At 35.0% G+C, this 19,704-nt stretch overlaps 1 protein-coding gene across 4 annotated transcripts in view; it reads left to right on the top strand.

Annotated features, from left to right (window-relative positions):
* The window catches only part of LOC117174393 (putative beta-carotene-binding protein), a 219,510-nt gene that overhangs the window by 111,305 nt on the left and 88,501 nt on the right, over positions 1-19,704 (top strand). For all 4 annotated transcript variants that reach the window (XM_033363485.1, XM_033363494.1, XM_033363502.1 and 1 more), the window contains exon 3: positions 4,732-4,934. In XM_033363485.1, coding sequence (XP_033219376.1) covers positions 4,732-4,934 — 203 coding nt within the window. The remainder of the gene's footprint in view (positions 1-4,731; positions 4,935-19,704) is intronic.

The raw sequence follows: 19,704 nt of genomic DNA, 5'->3' as shown, positions 1-19,704 counted from the left end.
TCTGAATAGGAAAATATCCATTTGGTGCGTAGGTTCATCGGACTCATAAAACATTTTTGACAGTTCATAACACGATTCGTTGCGAAAAGCGAACCGTTAATGCGATTAACTCGTAAAGATGTGACTTTTACGTGGGAAGATGAACAGAAAATGGTGTTCACGGAACTCAAAGCAGCACTGGTTAATGAGCCGGTATTGGCGTTGCACAGTACAAAGGCTGAAACGGACCTTCATACCGATGCGAGCATCTGCGGACTCTGCGGCTTACTAAGGGGGTCCTCTACTTTCGAGGCCTGAAATTAGGCAGTTTTTTGGGGAATAAATTGCGAAGGATCTACTGAATAGATTTAAAAGCTTTTTTATTTCGAAGATATATGTTGTGAATTTTATATTTTTATTTTGAAGACGAAAGAAAAATTCTCTCGACCTTGAAACGTAATTGATAACATTGATCTTGAAACTGCATGGGTTCCGCTCAAGTAAAGTTTTGTCCAATTGGGTAATCTGTAATCAAAAAATTGATATTCTCTATAATCCTAGTTACGTTGGCTATATTTTCCCGAGACATACTTTTTTTATTTTGCAAGTTGTAACAGTTATGCAACAATTTGTACAAATTTCTAATTTTTACGTCATTTTTGTCCTATTAGAAGCTATAAAAATGTAACAAAATAAAATTTAAAAAATCGTACTCCTGCAAACATAGAAGTATGTCTACTGAATAATTGAAAATAATTTTTAATCAACCAATATGTTTAAGAGAAGTCTTACTCGGCAGATAAAAAAAACACTACTTTCGGTAAAACGCGTTTAAAGACAAATTGCAGTGGCGCACTGAGCTTAGTTTCTCAGAAATGGCAGGAGACGGGTACATTTGGTTCCCAGAAACATGCAAAGGAATGCGATTTTCACGAAATCATTTCTGTGGCGTATTCTCAGACATATATAGATTGAAATTAGAAAAAATCGATTTTTTGAAACCGCGAGAGTAGAGGACCCCCTTAATGCAGAAAGCATCAGATGGTTATTTGCTCAGAAATTATGGTAAATTCTTTTATTTTCTGGAGAAATTCTGAAATGGATAATTTTAATTGTTTCAAAAACAATCTTTCTACTATTCCAGATATGAATAAGTTATAAATAAGTATGCATAAGTATATAAAAAAGTTTTTTACGAGACTTAAGTCTATTTAATTGGAAATACTCAAAACCAGATGATTGTATTAAAAAGTTACTTTGATTGAAAATCAGGTCTTTAGCTTTTAATAAAGAAATTACTGATGTTAGTTTGAACAAATGTTTTAAGAATTTATTAACGGTTGAAATTCCTGATAAAGTCGCGGAAGTTTTAGGTTTAGGTAACAAATTTGGATTGCCTTTAAATTTTAATAAAATTCCTATCAATAGTTTGGTAGCAAATATTAAAAATTCGATTAAATGATTGAAGAAGTAGATTAAAAATTTAATATTCGACGAAATTCTCATTCAAATAGTCTTAAAATCACAAAGTGTTCCGCTTCAATGCTGTGGTAGGGCTTGAGATTTCCTATCATGACTTTGACGGCTATGTCAGCGGTAGCATTGCTACTGGCAGGGTTTCCCATGTCAAATAGGCTGATAACGAAGAGGAGAGGGACTATGTAGAACACCAAAAGCCATAAATGAGAAATGAAGAGTATATTAAAGATTTTGAAACGCTTGTTGCTTCCCGAGGATCGTCGGGGCGCCCCTGGAGCCACAGCTGGGGGCCACAGTGTGCGGGACGGTGGCGATGGTGAGCTGTAAGATGGTCAGGCAGATCTCACTAATCAAACAGCTGGCCATCAAGAACATCTGCGACAAACGGTAAGCAGTGGGTCATCAACTGAGTCTGCTGAAGATGCTTGGGCTAGCTTTAGCTATTTGCAGCCAACTACCTCGACAGAAATACGGTGGGAGAGCATCAATTTCAATACCACAGTAAAAGAAGAATTGGTGCGTCTTTATTATGAAAGTGCGAATTTGGAAACGAAATTGGAAAAATGATACAATTTACGAACGAAATTTGCTGCAAAGTATAACGACATCAGGACTAATCTGCACGTTACAGAAGACAAAGAAATGGAGATTAAACAACAGGTTGATTTGACGTGGAAAAACGACGGTAATGATCATCAGTTAGAAGAAGCCGAGTTAAACGGTCAAACAGGAGCAATTGACGACCTTCTTCCACCTATTGATGATCCAACACTACCACATCCACCAGAGGTGGATGGCCTTATACAGCCAGAGGCAGAAGCAGAGGTTCAGCAACGAAAAAACCGACGAAAATGGACATACCATATGAACACAGATATTATGCGCCTTTATTTTTTGGCAGAAAAATGTGGGCAAAGTGTGAGGAGAGAACATCGTAGACTCTTCTTACTAAAATACCCAGAGCTAGCCACCGGTCTGATAAATAAATAAATGAATAAATAAATGAGCAGAACCTGGCAAAGGTGCTAGGGATAATGAACACCATGTACCGGACCCATTAGAACCACATCCGGATATTACTAACGATGATGTAGATAGGAAAATCGCAGAAAAACTACAGCAATTTGAAAGAAATTTTGGTCATGCTTTACTAGAGTTTAGATATGAAGAAGCAACACTAAGGCATTTTCTGTTCAAAATGAACGTCACAAATAATCTGCGTGCACTAATAGTACATTACGACAGCAGGGTTTTACCTGCGTATTTGAACGTAGCAGAAAGCTGTCCATGGCCAGCACCCCAAAACTTTAGATAAAAATGAAGTGGATAGTAGGCATCTAATATTTGGCTGAGAAAGGGTGTTCTGTATTCAGAGACGGAAGGATTCGTCATTGCGATACAGGACAAGGTTGTCAGCACCAGGAATTATCGCAAACACGTGTTGAATCAAGACGTGGTTGACCGGTGCCGATTATGTGGAGATACCAACGAATCCATTGAGCACATTATTGATGGCTGTCGCGTAATGGCTCAGAGAGAATATACGCACAGATGTAATGATGTAGCCGGAATTATACATCAACAACTTGCCCAAAACCTAGGACTCTTTAAAGAGTGGATGCCTTTCTATAGATACATTTTAATGCCCGTTTTTGAAAGCGAAGATTACATCCTATATTGGGATGTTACTATCCAAACGGACCATCACATCCGGGCGAATTGACCTGACATCGTGATGCGAGAAAAAAAGGTGGAAGAGTCTACATCGTCGACATTGCTCGTCCGCTTAACCGAAATTTGCAATCAACCTATACAACCAAGATCGACAAGTATAGCGAGTTAAGGCATGAAGTAAAGATCATATGGAGGAATACGAATCATGCATCTATTCATCCCATTGTGATTGCAGCTACAGGCAATGTGCACGCAAGATATACTGAACATCTTGAACATTTAGGAGTCAGTAAGGTATTGGCAGCAGCTCAGAAGGCGATTTTATTAAACATCTGTCGCATTGTAAGAAACTTTCTTGAACATCAGGAAGTGAGCGACTAAAAACCCGTGGAGTGGCAGATGGTAGCTCTAAGAAAGCATCCAGAGGTGACTGTTGTCACCTCCAACGCTCGTGGCCGCTCGTAATTGTATACCCACAACATGATCGCAGGAATTTTCAAGCATCGTATTAAATTGGCTGAATTAAATTATAACATTCTAATCTCATCAATCACTTGACTTGGTCCGTGGCTATGCTGTATAACTGGGCTTACCCGTGTAAAAGTTTAATAAAAACTCATAATAATAAATTTAAAAAATTAGAAAAATCTGTTTAATTAGTTAGAAATTTCGAAAAGAATCACGAAGATTTAATTTTTGTGAATATTGATAGAGGTACCTTAAAGCTTGCAACAAATAAACATGATTTTAATAATACAACTGAAAACATGCTTAAAAATGATATTTTATGCAAGAATATTGTAACTAGTCTGGTTCCAACTATCGAAAATAAATGCAATGACATAGCGAAACCCTCTGAGGGGTCGTGAGGTCTCAGTCAACAGCGCGTTCCGTTATCAGCCTATTCTGGTCCAGTCGGTAGCCGTGAATCTTGAGTACTCTTGCCTTCATTTCATTTGGTGTACTGTCCTTACCCGGGAACCGATTCTCCAAAGAAGGTCTTCAGCCAATACCGCGGCCCATGTTAGTGTCACCTTCATAGCCACCGGCTTATTCATTCTCTCTGAAAAAACTCTCACCCATCAGCTTTTGCCAGAAGATAACCGCCGCCTATAAAGGGCAATAAACTGTTTTTAATTTTAAATATATCGCTTTTATTGCACTCTCGGTATTCCAGATCCTAATTTCCTTTCTCGGTATTAATCTTGTAATAGAATCTACCTCAATCATTTTTGTTAATAACAAATGTTCATCATTGAAATCTAAGTACACATTTTTATTCCTGAATATAATTAATGTTGCAAGAAAATTCACATCTCAAACGATTTAAGGAAAAAATATAAGACCGAAAAAAGAGAATTATGATTTAATAAGGTTCTAAACTTAATCAGTATATGCATTATTGAATATTGCAGTTCCTACGAATTTCAATACCCTAGCTGAACGCATTTATAAAACAACCCAAAATGTTAAAAAAAACTCATTGTTGAACTCCTGAGGTCGATTTATTTGTCTTTTCTAATTGTGAACATAGTACTTTTAAAAAATGAAGCTATTTCATCTATATGTTTAAATTAATTTTATGTTCAAATTTTTCAGCTTCCTACATAAAACCGTGCAAGAAATTAGATCCAGACATTAACAATTGCATAACGCATTCTATTGAGGATCTACGAAGTCAATTGGCACAAGGTATTCCCGAACTAGATGCACCTGCAATAGAACCACTGAAACTGAAGCAAATAAGATTGTTGAAAGGACCTATTGGGGCTCGTTTAGATATTAATATAACAGACCTGGTGGTATGAATATTACAATTAATTTCTAGTTTGTATTGTACAATCTCATATATTATATTTACTTATATAGATTTCCTTCTGTCTCAGAATAACCGAAAAATAACATAACTACACGAATGAAATTGGATTAGTAAACTTTACCCGAATGATTGTTGAAATCTCTCAGTATAGTAAAACTCTAGCTACATAAGTGTCACATTCAGCCGAAGAATGAAACAAACAGAAAACCTTTTTTATTCCTATTGACTCCCTCACATTATTATCAATGGATCCTCCACTTTAAAAAAATGTATATATTTGATGCAGAACTAAAACTCCAGCGTAATACGCATCCTCTTCTATTCCAGCTAGTAATTTTACTAGACTTGTAAACTCAAGTTACCGCATGCTTAATTCTCTCTTCTGTTCTTAAACTTTCGCATAAGTATCAATAGTAAATTGCAGGCTAGAAGTAGATTGCAGAAGAGAAACTGTGGTCACCCCTTGACAAGCACAGTATTTTTCACAACAACCCTGCTGAAAGTACTAATGTGACTGCCTGATCGGTTGGATAGTTGGGGGACTGCCAAACTTTAAGGAACCATAGAAAAGCATGTAGCTAAAAATTTCAAGCACAATATTCATGCGTCCAGCAATTCTGCTACCGAAGTTGTCAAACGATACCGGTAAATTACCATACGTTTGACAAAATGTCGATAAATTACCATCAATTTTCCAAATTGCCATGAATTTCAATAAATTTCTATAGTTTCTCAAATTTCTGGATATTTATTCAACTTTCCACAAATTACCATAATTTATAAAACTGATAAAACTTGTGCAAATTGATGGTAAAATACTCGTAACTTTTGGTAACATTTCTACCAGATGCATGCATAATATCCAGTCACACCCATTCGGCGACCTCATGAAAGAAAAACTAAAATTTGTAAAAAATACTCATCCTTTTCTATTATAGTTTCTTTTATCTTGAGGCATTGAAATATCTCAAATAATACGCATGCACTAAAAAAATGTTAGTAATAAAGGTTTTTTATTTTTGAATGGGGAGAAACGGTTCCGTAAAAGTGTACACGGCACCCAACCTCTTGAGGCGCGAGAGGGGCCAAATTAAAAATTAAAAATGGAACCTATAGTTTTAATTACAGATGCAAATTCGCCAATAAAAAATACGTAGGTTTCGTTTGAAATTTTCTGTTCGATTTGGGTAAGATGGCGATAAATTAACGAAAAATGACATTTTTGACGGTTAAAAACAAAAGATAAAATAGACAAACTGTCGTCTTTTTTTTGTCTTCATATGTAAGAGGTGGTTTGCTTAGATTTGTTATGTTGCAGACGGTAATTTGGGTTGAAGAGCTTGTGTTGCTTACTTCCCTTTTGATTCTATGTGTGGATTATGTTTATTTCAGTTTGGTTTATTTATTGCGTTCAATTGATTTTGTTGTTTTAGTTGAGTGCATTTGGGTTGGTCGTATTGGTTTCGTTCTTATGAGTTAGTTTTGTGGGTTACGTTCGTTTAGTTTGATCTGTTTGTGCTAGTTAGGTTTGCTTGGATTGGTTTGGATGTCTAAGCCAACCCTGTTAATCAGACCTAAAATCAATACGATCAACCAAAGTTCAACGCTACCTATGCGAGAAAGTCAAATTCAAGCAATCGACAAAGTCAACCAAAACGAACGTCATCAACGTAAGCAGCATAAACAAACCACTCAAATCAAAGAAACTAAAACACGCAAACCAACCCAAACGTAAGTATGTAATGTAAGAAACTTAAACGAACCTGTAGCAACCCGCACTATTTTTATGAATAATTACTATCATTATATAAATGATTAACTTTAAAAACGTAACACTCGTATCAAAATAACCACTAGACAATACTCTTAATTTCACGAAAATAATCAGGAGTTACCTAAAAGTCTCCAAGGTGTCTTGGCTTTTTGATTTTTGATCGATCACTCAAGGTTCGCCCTTCTGGAATTTAGAATTTTCCTCTTCTTCGGTGTGCAACTCGTCTTCAGTTTGGTATTTTGCATCACTGCTCAAGGTTTCTTTGGATTCGGAGTGTTCTTCTGTGTCGCTCTTCGAATGTTGGTCTTTGACAATCTACTCCTGATTTTCGTTTTCAACATACCGCTTTGGCATCTTCACTTTTTCGTGACATTCCCTTGTATTTTCTTGTAGTTGAACATCTATTGATGACATTATTTTATGCTCTTCTTGGAGATAAATTCTGTAGGGTTCGTCTTCATCATAATCCGCAAGGAAATCTTTCACTGCTTTTTTGTGCATTTTCTTCCTCTTCTTTCCTGGAATATGGACATAGCAGGAAGATCCAATGATGCGGGGGATTCTTGGTTTCTTGTTAATACACTGCTCGTATGGACTGACACCTTTTTCGGATGATTTTCCAGTTCTGTTGAAAATGTAAATTTCTGAAATCACTAATTCTGCCCAAATTGCATTTGGAAAATCAACGTCAGGATTTGACTACTTGAAAGTTTTTGCCATGTCTACGATTTTACGATTTTCACGCTCACTGTCACGGTTTTGCTCTGGCGTATGTGGCGCTGCCTGTCTCTGCGTGATTCCGCTTCTCTGCAAGAGCTTCTTTGATCTTAGTATAATCAAACTCTCCGCCATTATCACTTAACAAGTCTTTGATTATGTGCCCTAATGTTTTCGAATGACTTAGAACCTTTTTTAAAACAACTTTAACGTCAGATTTTTCTTTAAGTACAAATCCATAGCAAAACTGTCTAAAACTGTCTTTAAATACGACTAAAAATCGCCTTTTATTAATAGATTTATGAAAAGACCCTACTACGTCAATTGAAAACAGTTCGCCAGGTTTTGTTGCCGTTTTCCTAGTACCAAAATGCAAACGATGTGCTTTTCCGAAAACACAGGGTTTACAAATTTCTCTTAAGAGCTAGACGGCGATGCCCAAGTCTCTTACTGGCATCTCTTTTACGTGCCGCTTGTTCCGGTGCCCTCACCTCGCGTGGTACAGCTGCAGTGTGGAAGTTTCCGCCTCAGCAGCATTGGCCCTCTCCACTTTCACCGGAATTACAGGTTCGATGGCTGCCTTGTACAGGGTTCCGTATACTTGGCATTCCCGCACAGCACTTTTTTTCTCTCGACCTCGAGCCAGCACTTCGTAGCTGTGGAAATAAATATGCTATTTTTGTTCCTGTCTTGAGCTGCTAAAACAGAAAATAGATACCTTGAAATTTTGGGGTCAAGCCAAACATAATTTTATGTTATCTTTAAAATATCTTCTTCTGTAAATGATAAAGGCTGAATGGTTTCTTTCCCAAAGGCATTGAGAGCTTCTTTCCGGCAGCTTTTATAAAGCAAGGGCTCGGAAGCTCCTTGAATTCGATGAAAAGATCCGGACAATTTGTCACGTGCTTCGTGGCTCCGTTGTCGATCCACTATCCGGTCGAATTCGTCTCGGCTGCGCAGATTTTCTTACTGATAGAAATAAGAGCTACACCGGTGTACAGGAAGTTGCTCTGAGGGGCGGCCACTGTCTTCTTGTTCGGCAGGCGTCCGTTAGCGATCCACTTTTTACATGTAACAACCCAATGTCCTCTCTTTTTGCAATAATTGCACGTATTTTCTTTTTTCCGGTTTCGGTGCACCTTTAAAAGACGGGGTACCTGATTTTGCCACTAGCGCTTCCTCGTTGACTTTAACGCTGTTTGCATTTTTCCTGAAATTTCTGTGATACATGCACAGCTGTGTTGTTAGTTCATCTAGAGATTTAATTCTTCATCCTTGGCTAATAACATCCAACTTGACTGACAATTTTCAAATTCGCTAGGAAAAATTTTCAGAATCCTTGCCAATGATTTTTTCGTACACGGCGTCTGTCACTAAACTCGAAATCATAGATTTAACGTAACTGTTTGCCTTACGGTACAAAGCACCTTTTATTTTGTGCTATTTCCTTTCCTCCTGCGTGGCATCATCTGACAAGGACTGCGGTTTGATCAATTTTTTGTCAATCACGTCCAAAAAACACTCATGAGAATCGAGCAGGTCACGCATTTTTTTCCATATCACCCAATCTGACTCACTGGCCAGGGGTTTCACATGCTTCGCCAAATCCATCTTCAATTTTAATGCTGATCGAGCCACCTACGCCAAACCCAAAAACACTTGACTAGCAACTGATAATTCGCATTCACTTTTCATGAACAAATGTTTGCTTACACTGTGCCCATAACCTGTTAGATTTTCTGAAATAAAATGAACTTGCAACAACAATTTTTTAAAAAAAGATATCTTGTGTTGACGGTAGTTTGTCGATGCTTTCATGTCAGTAGCAATTCTGACACGTACAGCTTTCCGTATTCGAACAAGAGGATGCGGGCTACCCGAGCTTCCCAAATTCGTTTTTCTCACATACGGCTTTAGACACCTAATTCTTTTTCTGAAATTCTTTTTTCGGTGAAAACTAGAATGATAATGGCCGTAGGACAATCTTTTAACCTGAAGTGGGCCTATGAGCTTTGGACAAAACGTAGCTTTACATTGTCAACCTTATTTAGAAAACTCCGATTCAATTCTAAAACGAGATCTCTCGTTATCACCTATCCAACGCATTTTTGTCAAATCACTTTCCGAGAATTCAGGTCAAGTTTTCGTACGCTAACGCGGAATTTCTTAAGGCTTCGGGAATTATTATGGATAATTTGGGCTATATTAAATAAATGAGCAGGTGAGCTTAATAGTTAGCACTGAAGTGTAAACATTTTAATGAACTAAGTTTCAATAATGCATGCAGAGTTACCATTTATAATAAAAATGATTTCGATGTATCGCCCTAAAAATTAAATGGTCATGTGAAATCCCTCCTTGCAGGACAGAGAAGCTGTACTTCCTATAGTTTCAGTGAACTGATACTGTTCAAATGTAAACGAAAAAGCCGAAATATAAGATAGATCGTATCTTCCGGTTTGGCTCAGAGTCCAAAGTACCAAATTGGACGAAGATCAATTAACTCATATCAGTTCGCCCAATATTATTTTTTCATATTTTAATTACTCAGCTTTTTATGAACTAGAAAGGCTATTTTCCTATTTAAGATATGCTCAAATAGAATATCTAATAATCGTTTATTATTCTTTACCTACATGCCGATACTTCTTTCAAAAAATAAGGTGACTGGTAACATCAGATACATGGCAGCTTAGCAGACACTTTCTATTGCCTTGCTTTCGAGCTCAAGCTCGATACTCCTCGAAGTAATATGATGCTTAAACCGCATTTCTTCGCCTTACAACTTTTAAAGAACTTTGAAAATTAAAGGTCAAGCTATCGACAATTGTAATTTAGTCATTGGGAATTCTCTATTGTGAAAATCCTTCAGATTTACTAAACACATTCTCATGAATCGCCTCGTGCTTCGAACTCGATTGAAATACGTCGAAACGCAAACTTTTATATATTATTTTTTTATTCTATTGCTTGATATACGAGGTGTGTTCAAAAAGTAAGGTGACTTTCTAATTTTCGCGGGCCACGTACATTCAAGTTTAAAATTTTTTGTTTTGTTGTGTTGGTACACTCGTCACGATCGTATGTTCACAGTTTTGACTATATAGCTCGTGTTGTTTTTCTGGCAGAGGCGTAAAAGTTTAGAAGGGTTTGGTGTGCTCGGCGATTTTCTTCTTTCCACAAAAATGGAGCAAAGATTTTGCATTAAATTTTGTTTGAAAAATGAAATCCAGTGCTCTAAAACTTTCGAAATGTTGACAGTTGCATACGGTGAGTCTACTCTGAGTAAGAAAAATGTGTATAAGTGGTACAATCTATTCCAAGAAGGCCGAGAGAATGTCGAAGACGAACCTCGCCCTGGACGTCCCAGCACATCAACAACAGATGAAAACGTTCAAGCAGTGGAAGAAATGGTGTTGAAAAATCGCCGAATTACCTTCAGAGAAGTTGCTGAAGATGTTGGCATATCGGTTGGCTCATGCCATGCTATCTTTTCGGACGTTTTGGGCATGAGACGTGTGTCAGCGAAATTTGTTCCAAAACTGCTTAATTTTGATCAAAAGATCCATCGGATGACCATCGCTCAGGAGATGTGGAATGAAGTCAATAATGATCCTGATTTTCTCAAAAGGGTTATAACTGGGGACGAATCGTGGGTATATGGTTATGACGTCGAAACTAAAGTCCAATCGTATCAGTGGAAGCATCCTGAGCCCCCAGTGACTTTTTTCTTTTTCGAAAACTGAAGAGATCCATGAAAGGACATCGATTTTCAACGATTGAGGAGATAAAAACTGCATCGCTGAAAGAACTCAAGGCTATACCAAAAATTAATGATTATCAGAAGTGTTTCGATGATTGGAAAAAACGTTGGCACAAGTGTATTATATCTGAGGGGGATTACTTTGAAGGGGACAACATGAATATTGAGGAATAAATGAATATTTTTTGAGAAAACCATAAAGTCGCCTTATTTTTTGAACACACCTCGTACTGGGGGCTCAAAACGTGGATATTTAAAGAAATCCGTGATAGTCAGTTTTCACGTCAACATTAATACCTTCTCATTATGCTGAGAATGCGCCTTCGACTCGATCACAATGATGTTGCGGGAGATAGTTTATAAGGGAATATAGTAGAGTAGCCCCCATTTGAGCACCACATCGCTCCGGCGAGTATCGAGATCGAGCTCAAGCACCAGACAATAAAAAGGGTTTGCTGAGCTACCAGGTGTCAGGTGGTACCCTGAAAATGCCTCAAGCGAAAAGTATAAGTTCGCCCTGACTTTCTTTTTGCGGGATAACACAACGACTTAAATAAAGAGCCCTTAGCATTCATGCTAAATAGTTGCTGAAAGATTCGGTAATACCATTCTAAACCAACAACCATCCACTTCCGCGGACATTGACTCCTGGACCTTTGCGAAGACTTTTCGCTAAAGCTTTATTATCAGAGTGTGACCTTATAAGTCAATGGCGTGCTTAATCAGACGGTTGGACTTTAATAAGCTATAAAATCTCGAAGGTATCTTTGTTTTGAAAAGTTTCCTCAAGAGCTTTCTCCTTTAGCAAGACTGTTATTTCGCCGCTACCCTCGTCTTACACTAATCACTGTAACCTCGACGGACATTTATCAAGCTAGCACCTACACAAAAGAAATTCCCAAATTTCTTTGTTTTAGAATGTTTGGCTTTTTTGGGCTGTATTGCCAATTTTTGGGCTCCACTACTTTTCTTTATAATTTAAATTTCGATTTGAGGTGCTGGCTCAAATCAAGACAGCACCTTTACGATATAAAAATTGAAGAAAAAAAATCAAACACGTCAGAGTTTTGGGCTTTTTTTGGGTTCTTTAACGCAGCAACAGCCAATTGTCAAAAACCACCCATACTAAAAATAAAAGTACCAAAAATCGGTGTTGGGATTCCTGAAAAAAAACAGAGTTACCATTTGCAATGTAAAATTCTAAACAATGTAATTTTTTAACTAAGTTTCATCTGCCTGGTTACGAGGGGTTGTTTTTATAAGTTAATGCTTGGAGTCCAAAAATCAGTGTTGATATGTTTGAAGAACCCAAAATCGGAGACTCTAGTTACGCTGTTGAATTATAAAAAAGAGTATTTTTTGACAGACTCATATTTGCCTGATAATCAAGGGTGGATTTTAAAAGTGAAGGGGTGGAGCCCAAAAATCAGTATTGGTATTTTTGAAAAGCTAAAAATTAGCGACTTTGACCTTTGGGTTCGTTTTGGGGATTTACGGGCTCTTCAAAAATGCCAACACTGATTTAAAGCCTCAAACCTTAACGTAAAAACAGCCCCTTGTTATCAGGCGCATATGGCTTTGTCAAAAACAATGTTTTTTCTAATTTTTCACTGTATTGTGTAATGATTTGAAACCAAATCAATCCTTTCTTCGACCGAAAGTATTTATGAAATTTATATCATTGATATTTCTTTATGTCTTACGGTCCACATAATTTTTAAAACAATTTAGCCCAAAGAAATTTTTCGTACTTTAGATTTCTCTGTTTAAAAACTTCTTTCTTAATCCTTGAAGTTCCGGTACAATGCGCACCTTTTTAAAACGGTTTTAACATTAATAATTATATTTTTGCAATTATTAAAATTAACGAAAACAACCATGTTAGATAATTTCGTTGATTGATTTAAATTTTGTACGTGATTTTTCGAGGTTTTGATTTATCAAACATAAGATTTGTGTCGAAGAGTGAAAATACAAGACATAAAAATAAAAAACGACAGTGTACGTAATGAACTTTGACAAACAATGAACGGATTTTCATTTAAAATACTGATAAGGAAACGCGAAAATAAGTTCACATTAAAAGTGAGAAATATTGTAACAAGAGAGATGACATTATTCTATAATACTTTGACGAATTTGATTAATATTTTAAATTTTAGTATATAAGTTGACTGAAATATTTCAAAATTTGTTTATAAAAAGAGACTTAATAATACTTCGTTAACACTTGTTTTTTCCGTAGCTAATATTGTTATATTTTTGAAATAAAAATAAAAGTAATGATTAAAATTCCAAAAATGTTGTGATAGACCTGTGTTAAAATTTCCAACTATACAATCTCTTGTGTGTTCAGCACTTCTTGTTTTTAATCTCCTGCCAATGTTACCTATATAAGGTTTATTACAACATTTGCATCTAACCCAACAAATAACACTATATAAATTTTCAAATTAAATCACTGTGCTTCTTCCTCAACAAATAATTATCTTAAGCATTTCTGTTTTTAAAATAAACGTCAATGTTAAATTTTTAAAGTGAATTCCTCAACCATTCAGATAGACTCTGAATGTAAGGTAAGGTAACATTTCAATTAAATCTATTGTAAGTATCACTCTATTTGTTTTTTATATTAGTTTTATTACTGTTATTGTAAATGTAATGAATGCTTGCTGTAATAATGTGGTTAACTTGCTCAAGCTAATAGTCATTATGTACTAAAGTTGTTTTTAATAAATTTAAATTTTCTTTTATGAATTGGATATTACTTAAGTTAACATATCTATCTACTAAACCTTTTTATTAAACCAATTTTATAACAAAATAAATGGTGTGAATTATAGTTCAGGTATCTTCCAGACCAGGAAGGTTTTTTTTACCAAATTATTAATAAATCTCCATCGAAAGTTTTATTAACTTGCAAATCAAGGTAGTTAATAAAATTATTAATCTCGAATTCATGGGTGAAATTTATATCATCTCCAATACTCTTAAATTCACTTAAAAAACTTCAATCTTGTCGGTAGGAAAAATAGCTAAAATATCATTGATATTAGGTTTGTATGAAGTTTGTATGAAATCTAATAAAGGTAGAGATTTTATTAATATCATGTAAAACCAAATCAGAAACAACTGGAGATAACGGTGAACCTATAGGGAAACCCGGAATTTGTTTATAAAATTAATTGTTAAAGGAGAAAATATTACCATTAAAGATCGTTCTGGTAGCTATTAGAATTTAATTTTTTCTTGCTTTTGTTAAGTTATAATTTAAATTAGGTATTTCTTCAATCCAATCTAAACCAAGATCTAGCGGGATACTGTCAAACCAACTGTTTTAGACAAGCGAACAAAATAAATGATTAAATAATGATCAATGTGCACACCGTTCAAATACTCACTACATTTTAAGTTTTTAAACGGTATGCACATTAGGGTGGCTCAAAATGACAGACTATTGATTTCTTATTATTTGCTACTGGAAAACTGTTCCTCATACTGAAAAACGAATGTCCATTTAAAAAAAATGTTTAATAACATTTAGAGGTGGCCCCATGCTTTCAAAGTTTTCGGTAGAATAATCGATTGAAGTTCATAAAATCGTCAACTGTCCAAGGAAATAGTAACTTTTCCTGGGCACCTTTGTTACAGTAAGCGGTATATAGGGAAGTGGGCGAGGTACATACCTGCGAATGTTATGTTCTTGGGCTCAGGTTATCGGAATAGACAATAAGAATTTTAAGTTTTTCTTCTACCTGTACTAGTCTACTGGCTGCTTTTCTGAACTTCTAAAGATTCTCAACAAGAGAATTGATTTGTTTCAGATGCAAATATCTGAAGAGTTTAAAGGAGCATTCATAAACTCATCTCTAAAAGAAAGTAATGTAATTTTAATTGAACATTTGTATCAATAAAAACATTTCATTAGTTTGAAAATTGTTGAAGCTCCAAATTTCAAATGTCTGAATAATAAAAAATAATTATTTGTTTAAACAACTTTTATTAAAAAATTAATTTTCTGTAAACATTTTTATCGAAAAAACAGTTTATTAGTTAAAAAATGTTTAAAGATTTAAACTTTAAATGTTTAAGTAACTAAAAATAATGATTTTTTAAAACAATTTTGATAAAAAAATAATTTATATTTAACATTTTTATCGATAAAAACAGTTTATGAGTTAAAAAATGGTGCATGATTCAAACTTTAAATGTTTAAATAATTAAAAATAATTATTTGTTTAAAAAATTTTTATGTATGGAATTCATATTTACTGTGTTTACGATTAAGGTACATATTTCGAGATTTTGTAGGTACAGATAGAGTATAGTAGACCATTAATGGATGAGCCGGGGTAACAAGCCACCATAAAATTATTAATTTATGGACTACCTGAGTCACTGACGAACAATTTATTTCTGGGTTTTCGTAAAAATCTGATCGATATAAAAGTTGAAATTCTCCGATTTTCATAAGGTCGCTTCCGGAATCTATGAGCAAAAAATGTTGTAATTCTCATCGATAACAAACAATATCTATGGCCTGAAACAAGCTCGTGAATATAATGGTTTTAAGAAAAAACAACCATGTTTGAAACTTAAAAAATAATCCTAATAATTTGTTTTTTTTTCATTTTTTTTATAAGGCATTGCCTTTATTGTGGAAAAGGGCGTTTCCAAAATTTCATTAGGTTCTTTAAATAATTTATATGTTAGATTTGAGCATAAAGAAAAATCGAAATTTTTCTATGTTAAACTGCATAGGAAGTTATTAACCTCGGCGCCAACTCTAAATATTATTAAAAAATTATTTTAAAAAATCGACATTAGTTTTTCAGTATGAGGAACAGGTTGTCATTTGCAAAAAATAAAAATCCAAAAGTCTGTCACCTTGGGCCACCCTAATGCACATTGATCATTAATTAATATTTTATTTTCCCATCTAATAGCTATGTCATTACATTTATTGCCGATACTTGTAACCATACTGTATTCAATATTCTTTTATAAAATATCATTTTTAAGAATATTTCCAAATGTATTATTATAATCATCTCTAATTTGCTTTTACCATTAATGTACCTTTATCAGCCTTCACAGAAATTAAATCTTTGTGATGCTTTTGAAAAATTTCAACTAACTGAACAGATTTTTCTAAATTTTTTATTATTATTGTTATTTGAGACTATTTAAGTGACAGTTTTTCAAATATTATATTTTAAAACTTCTTCTACAATATTTTGAATTAAATTTTTAATATGTGCAACCAAACTATCAAAACATTGTTTTCCGGCCCCAACTTGTAACGCTAAAAAACAGCTCCTTGTTACCAGGCAAATAAAAGATTTTGTCAAGAAAAAATGTTTATCAGAATTTTACAGTGTAACTAAAGTTTCTCATTTTTGACACACGTATTCCTATTTATTTTGGGGCGCTGAATTCAAATTCGGTATCAAAAATCACCCATCACGTCATGGTTGAGCCATAACCTCAAAAAATGACGAAAAATCATGCATTGAGGAAACTAAATTTCAAAATAATGCCAGTGATATTTTCCCAGTAGCAAATGTGTGTTACATCGAACGGGTCAACTCGAGCCTAACCTAGAAATAAATCTAATCTAGTCTAACCTAACCTCACGAAATACAATTAAACTAATTGTGTTGTTCCGTTGTGTTTGCGGTACCGTTTGAATCATCTTGGGCTTAACCTGCGAAGAGGTCAAACCTATCTTAACCTAAAAAAATCTGACCTAACCTAACCTAACTTAACTTCACGTAACAAAATTAAATTCATTGTGTTGTCCCGTTGTGTTTGCAGTACCTTTTCACTCAGCTTCGGCTTAACCTACATAGAGGTTTAACGTATCCTAACCTAACAAAACCTGACCTAACCTAACTTAGCCGAACGAAATTCAACCACACGTGTAGCTATGTAAGCGTACGGTTCTCAGTCTTAAATGTGTGCTATATTTAATAGGTTAACTCGGTCTTTACCTACAAATGAATCTAACTTAACAGAACCTAACGAAATTGTTCTTAACGCAACACAACTTAACTTAAGTGTTCCCGTTGTAACACAATAAAGTTCATTTCATTGTACTACAGGGGGTTAAAAATTTACACGCACATTACTCATTTGACGAAACTTAGAACCAGAAGTAGAATTGACTCCATTTCAATTAACCTGACAATGTGTGTATCAATTAAAATGTAAAACTGTAACTTAAACATGCAAATGAATAAGAGTTTTATTCAAAATTTTTTTCTCTCTGCTTTTCTTAAACTTAAGGGATATATTTATACTATCTTTCGTGTTTACATTTTATCTTGCTTTTTATCGTAATTAAATTGATTTATAGACCTACTTCAGTCTTTTTTCTGCCTGCTATAACGTGTCCTTTTTTCTTCGAAGGAACGATGCAAAGGGTTACGCTTACGTTTAAGACCTACATTTATTTCCCTTTTCAACATCCAGCAAAAATAAGCCATCATGTCCTCATCCCATCTACCCTGATATCGTTGTTACATCACTTTTATGTCTTGATGAAAACGTTCCCCTTGTTCCTCGTTGAAATCACCAACATTTTCTGGAAACTTATCCAGATGGGAATCTATAAAGTGAAGTTTTAAATTTATCAAGCAGCCTAACTTTTTGTAGTTTCTTATAATTTTCGCAACAATATTCTCGTAGTCTGGACTTTTTTTTGTTACCGAGGAAATTTGCGTTTACTGCTTTGAAACTTTCCCAAGCGTCCATTTCAATTTTCGTCATGTGGCTAACGAAATTAATATCTCTTGTCAATATTCGAATCTGTCGTCCATCAAAGACTCCTTCTTTCAATTTAGCGCCTGAAACATTAGGGAATTGAAGGGATATATACTTATAGCATTGTCTATCTCTGTCTAACGCCTTGACAAATTGCTTCATGAGCCCAAGCTTTATGTGGAGATGTGGTAGTAAAATTTTTTCTGGATCAACGAGGCTTTGGTTAATGAAATTATGAGAATCAGGTTTGAATGAATCTCTTAAAGGCCAATGTTTTTTGCTGTAATGATTGGCTCGATCTCTACTATTCCACAGGCATATAAAGAATGGCTCTCTCGTGAAACCCGACTGTTAGCCTAATATCATTGTTATGATTTTGAGATCACCACATATTTGCTATCTGTGATTCGTGTAATTAACTTTTCAAGAAGCATTTTAACATTGTTATATTCTTCTTTGATGATCGTTTAGTGAGCTATAGAAATAGGAGCGTAAGTATTCGTGTTATGCAGTAAAACAGCCTTATTGCTACGTTTTGGCGAATAAATGAAAAGTCGCCATTCTTCATCTCTGTACACATGTTTCTTCTAGTAGTTCATTAGTCCGTTTACGGCAGTGCAGTACACTAAAGACGTCTCTTCGTCTTTAACGAAAAACTTTCTGAATTCTTTGTCCTTGTCGCGATAAAATGAAACTTTTGTCTTTGGCTTTAGAAGATTTCTTCTTTTTAGAAATGAAGCGGCAAATTCAGCGCCGTCTTTCGGTAATCCAAGATCTCTAATAAAATCATTCAGTTTTAGTTGCGACACTAATCTTGGAACCTTCATTTCATTTTATGCACGCCATATTCGTCATCTTTTCCGTCATTTTCATCGGAATCATTAGAACTATTGTATGTTCGATCACTGGTTTCACTACCGTCTTCATGACGTTGACTTTCAACTTCCATTCTATCATCTTCTAAAGCGATTAAATCAGTCTGGCGTGCATTTTTATTGATTTCAATTGCTCTTGTGACTGTGCACACATTAATGCACGAAATGTTATTTTTATTTTTGGCGTTGAACCCTTTGACGGAATTCATGCAAAAGTACTATTCCCAAAATCCATAGGAATACGTGTGTCTTGTTACCAGATCCGCACACTTTTTTTTTGTGTGGCTGTGTTTTTGGGCTCTTCAAAAATCCCAACACCGATTTGTGGGCGTTAACCCTAAATATTAAAAAACAGTCCCTTATTGGAGAGCCTAATTTCTATTTTGTTTTTTTTGCGGGTTTAAATTTCTACTAAGGGGGTGGTTTTTAAAATTTTTGTATAGTGCATCCGAGAGCTCAAAATAACCCCAAAATATGGTACATTTTGTATTTTACAGATATAATTTTGGGCAAGGGGTGGGTTTTGAAAATGGGCATGGTTTTTGGAACTTTTTTCGTTAATTCTGGAGCCCAAAATAAGCCAAAAATGCTGTTGTTCTTTGTGTTCTCCAAATTTGATTTTTTGCACAATGGGTAGTTTTACTTTTAGTAAGGGTGGTTTTTAAAAATTAGTTGTTAGTGTTCAAGAGTCCAGAAAAGCCCAAAATTCTGACATGTTTTTTTTTTCTTTTAATTCATATAGAATGTAGGTGCTGGCTTGATTCACGCCAGCACCTGCACTCGAAATTTAAAGCTCTATGAAAAGAATTGGGGCCCAAAAATCGGCAATACAGTCCAAAAAATCCCCAAATTCAGTCAC

Source organism: Belonocnema kinseyi, chromosome 1, assembly GCF_010883055.1.
Source record: "Belonocnema kinseyi isolate 2016_QV_RU_SX_M_011 chromosome 1, B_treatae_v1, whole genome shotgun sequence".
NCBI lineage: Eukaryota > Metazoa > Arthropoda > Insecta > Hymenoptera > Cynipidae > Belonocnema > Belonocnema kinseyi.
The sequence above is the reverse complement of the archived record's forward strand: the minus strand, read 5'-3'. Positions and strand labels throughout refer to the sequence as shown.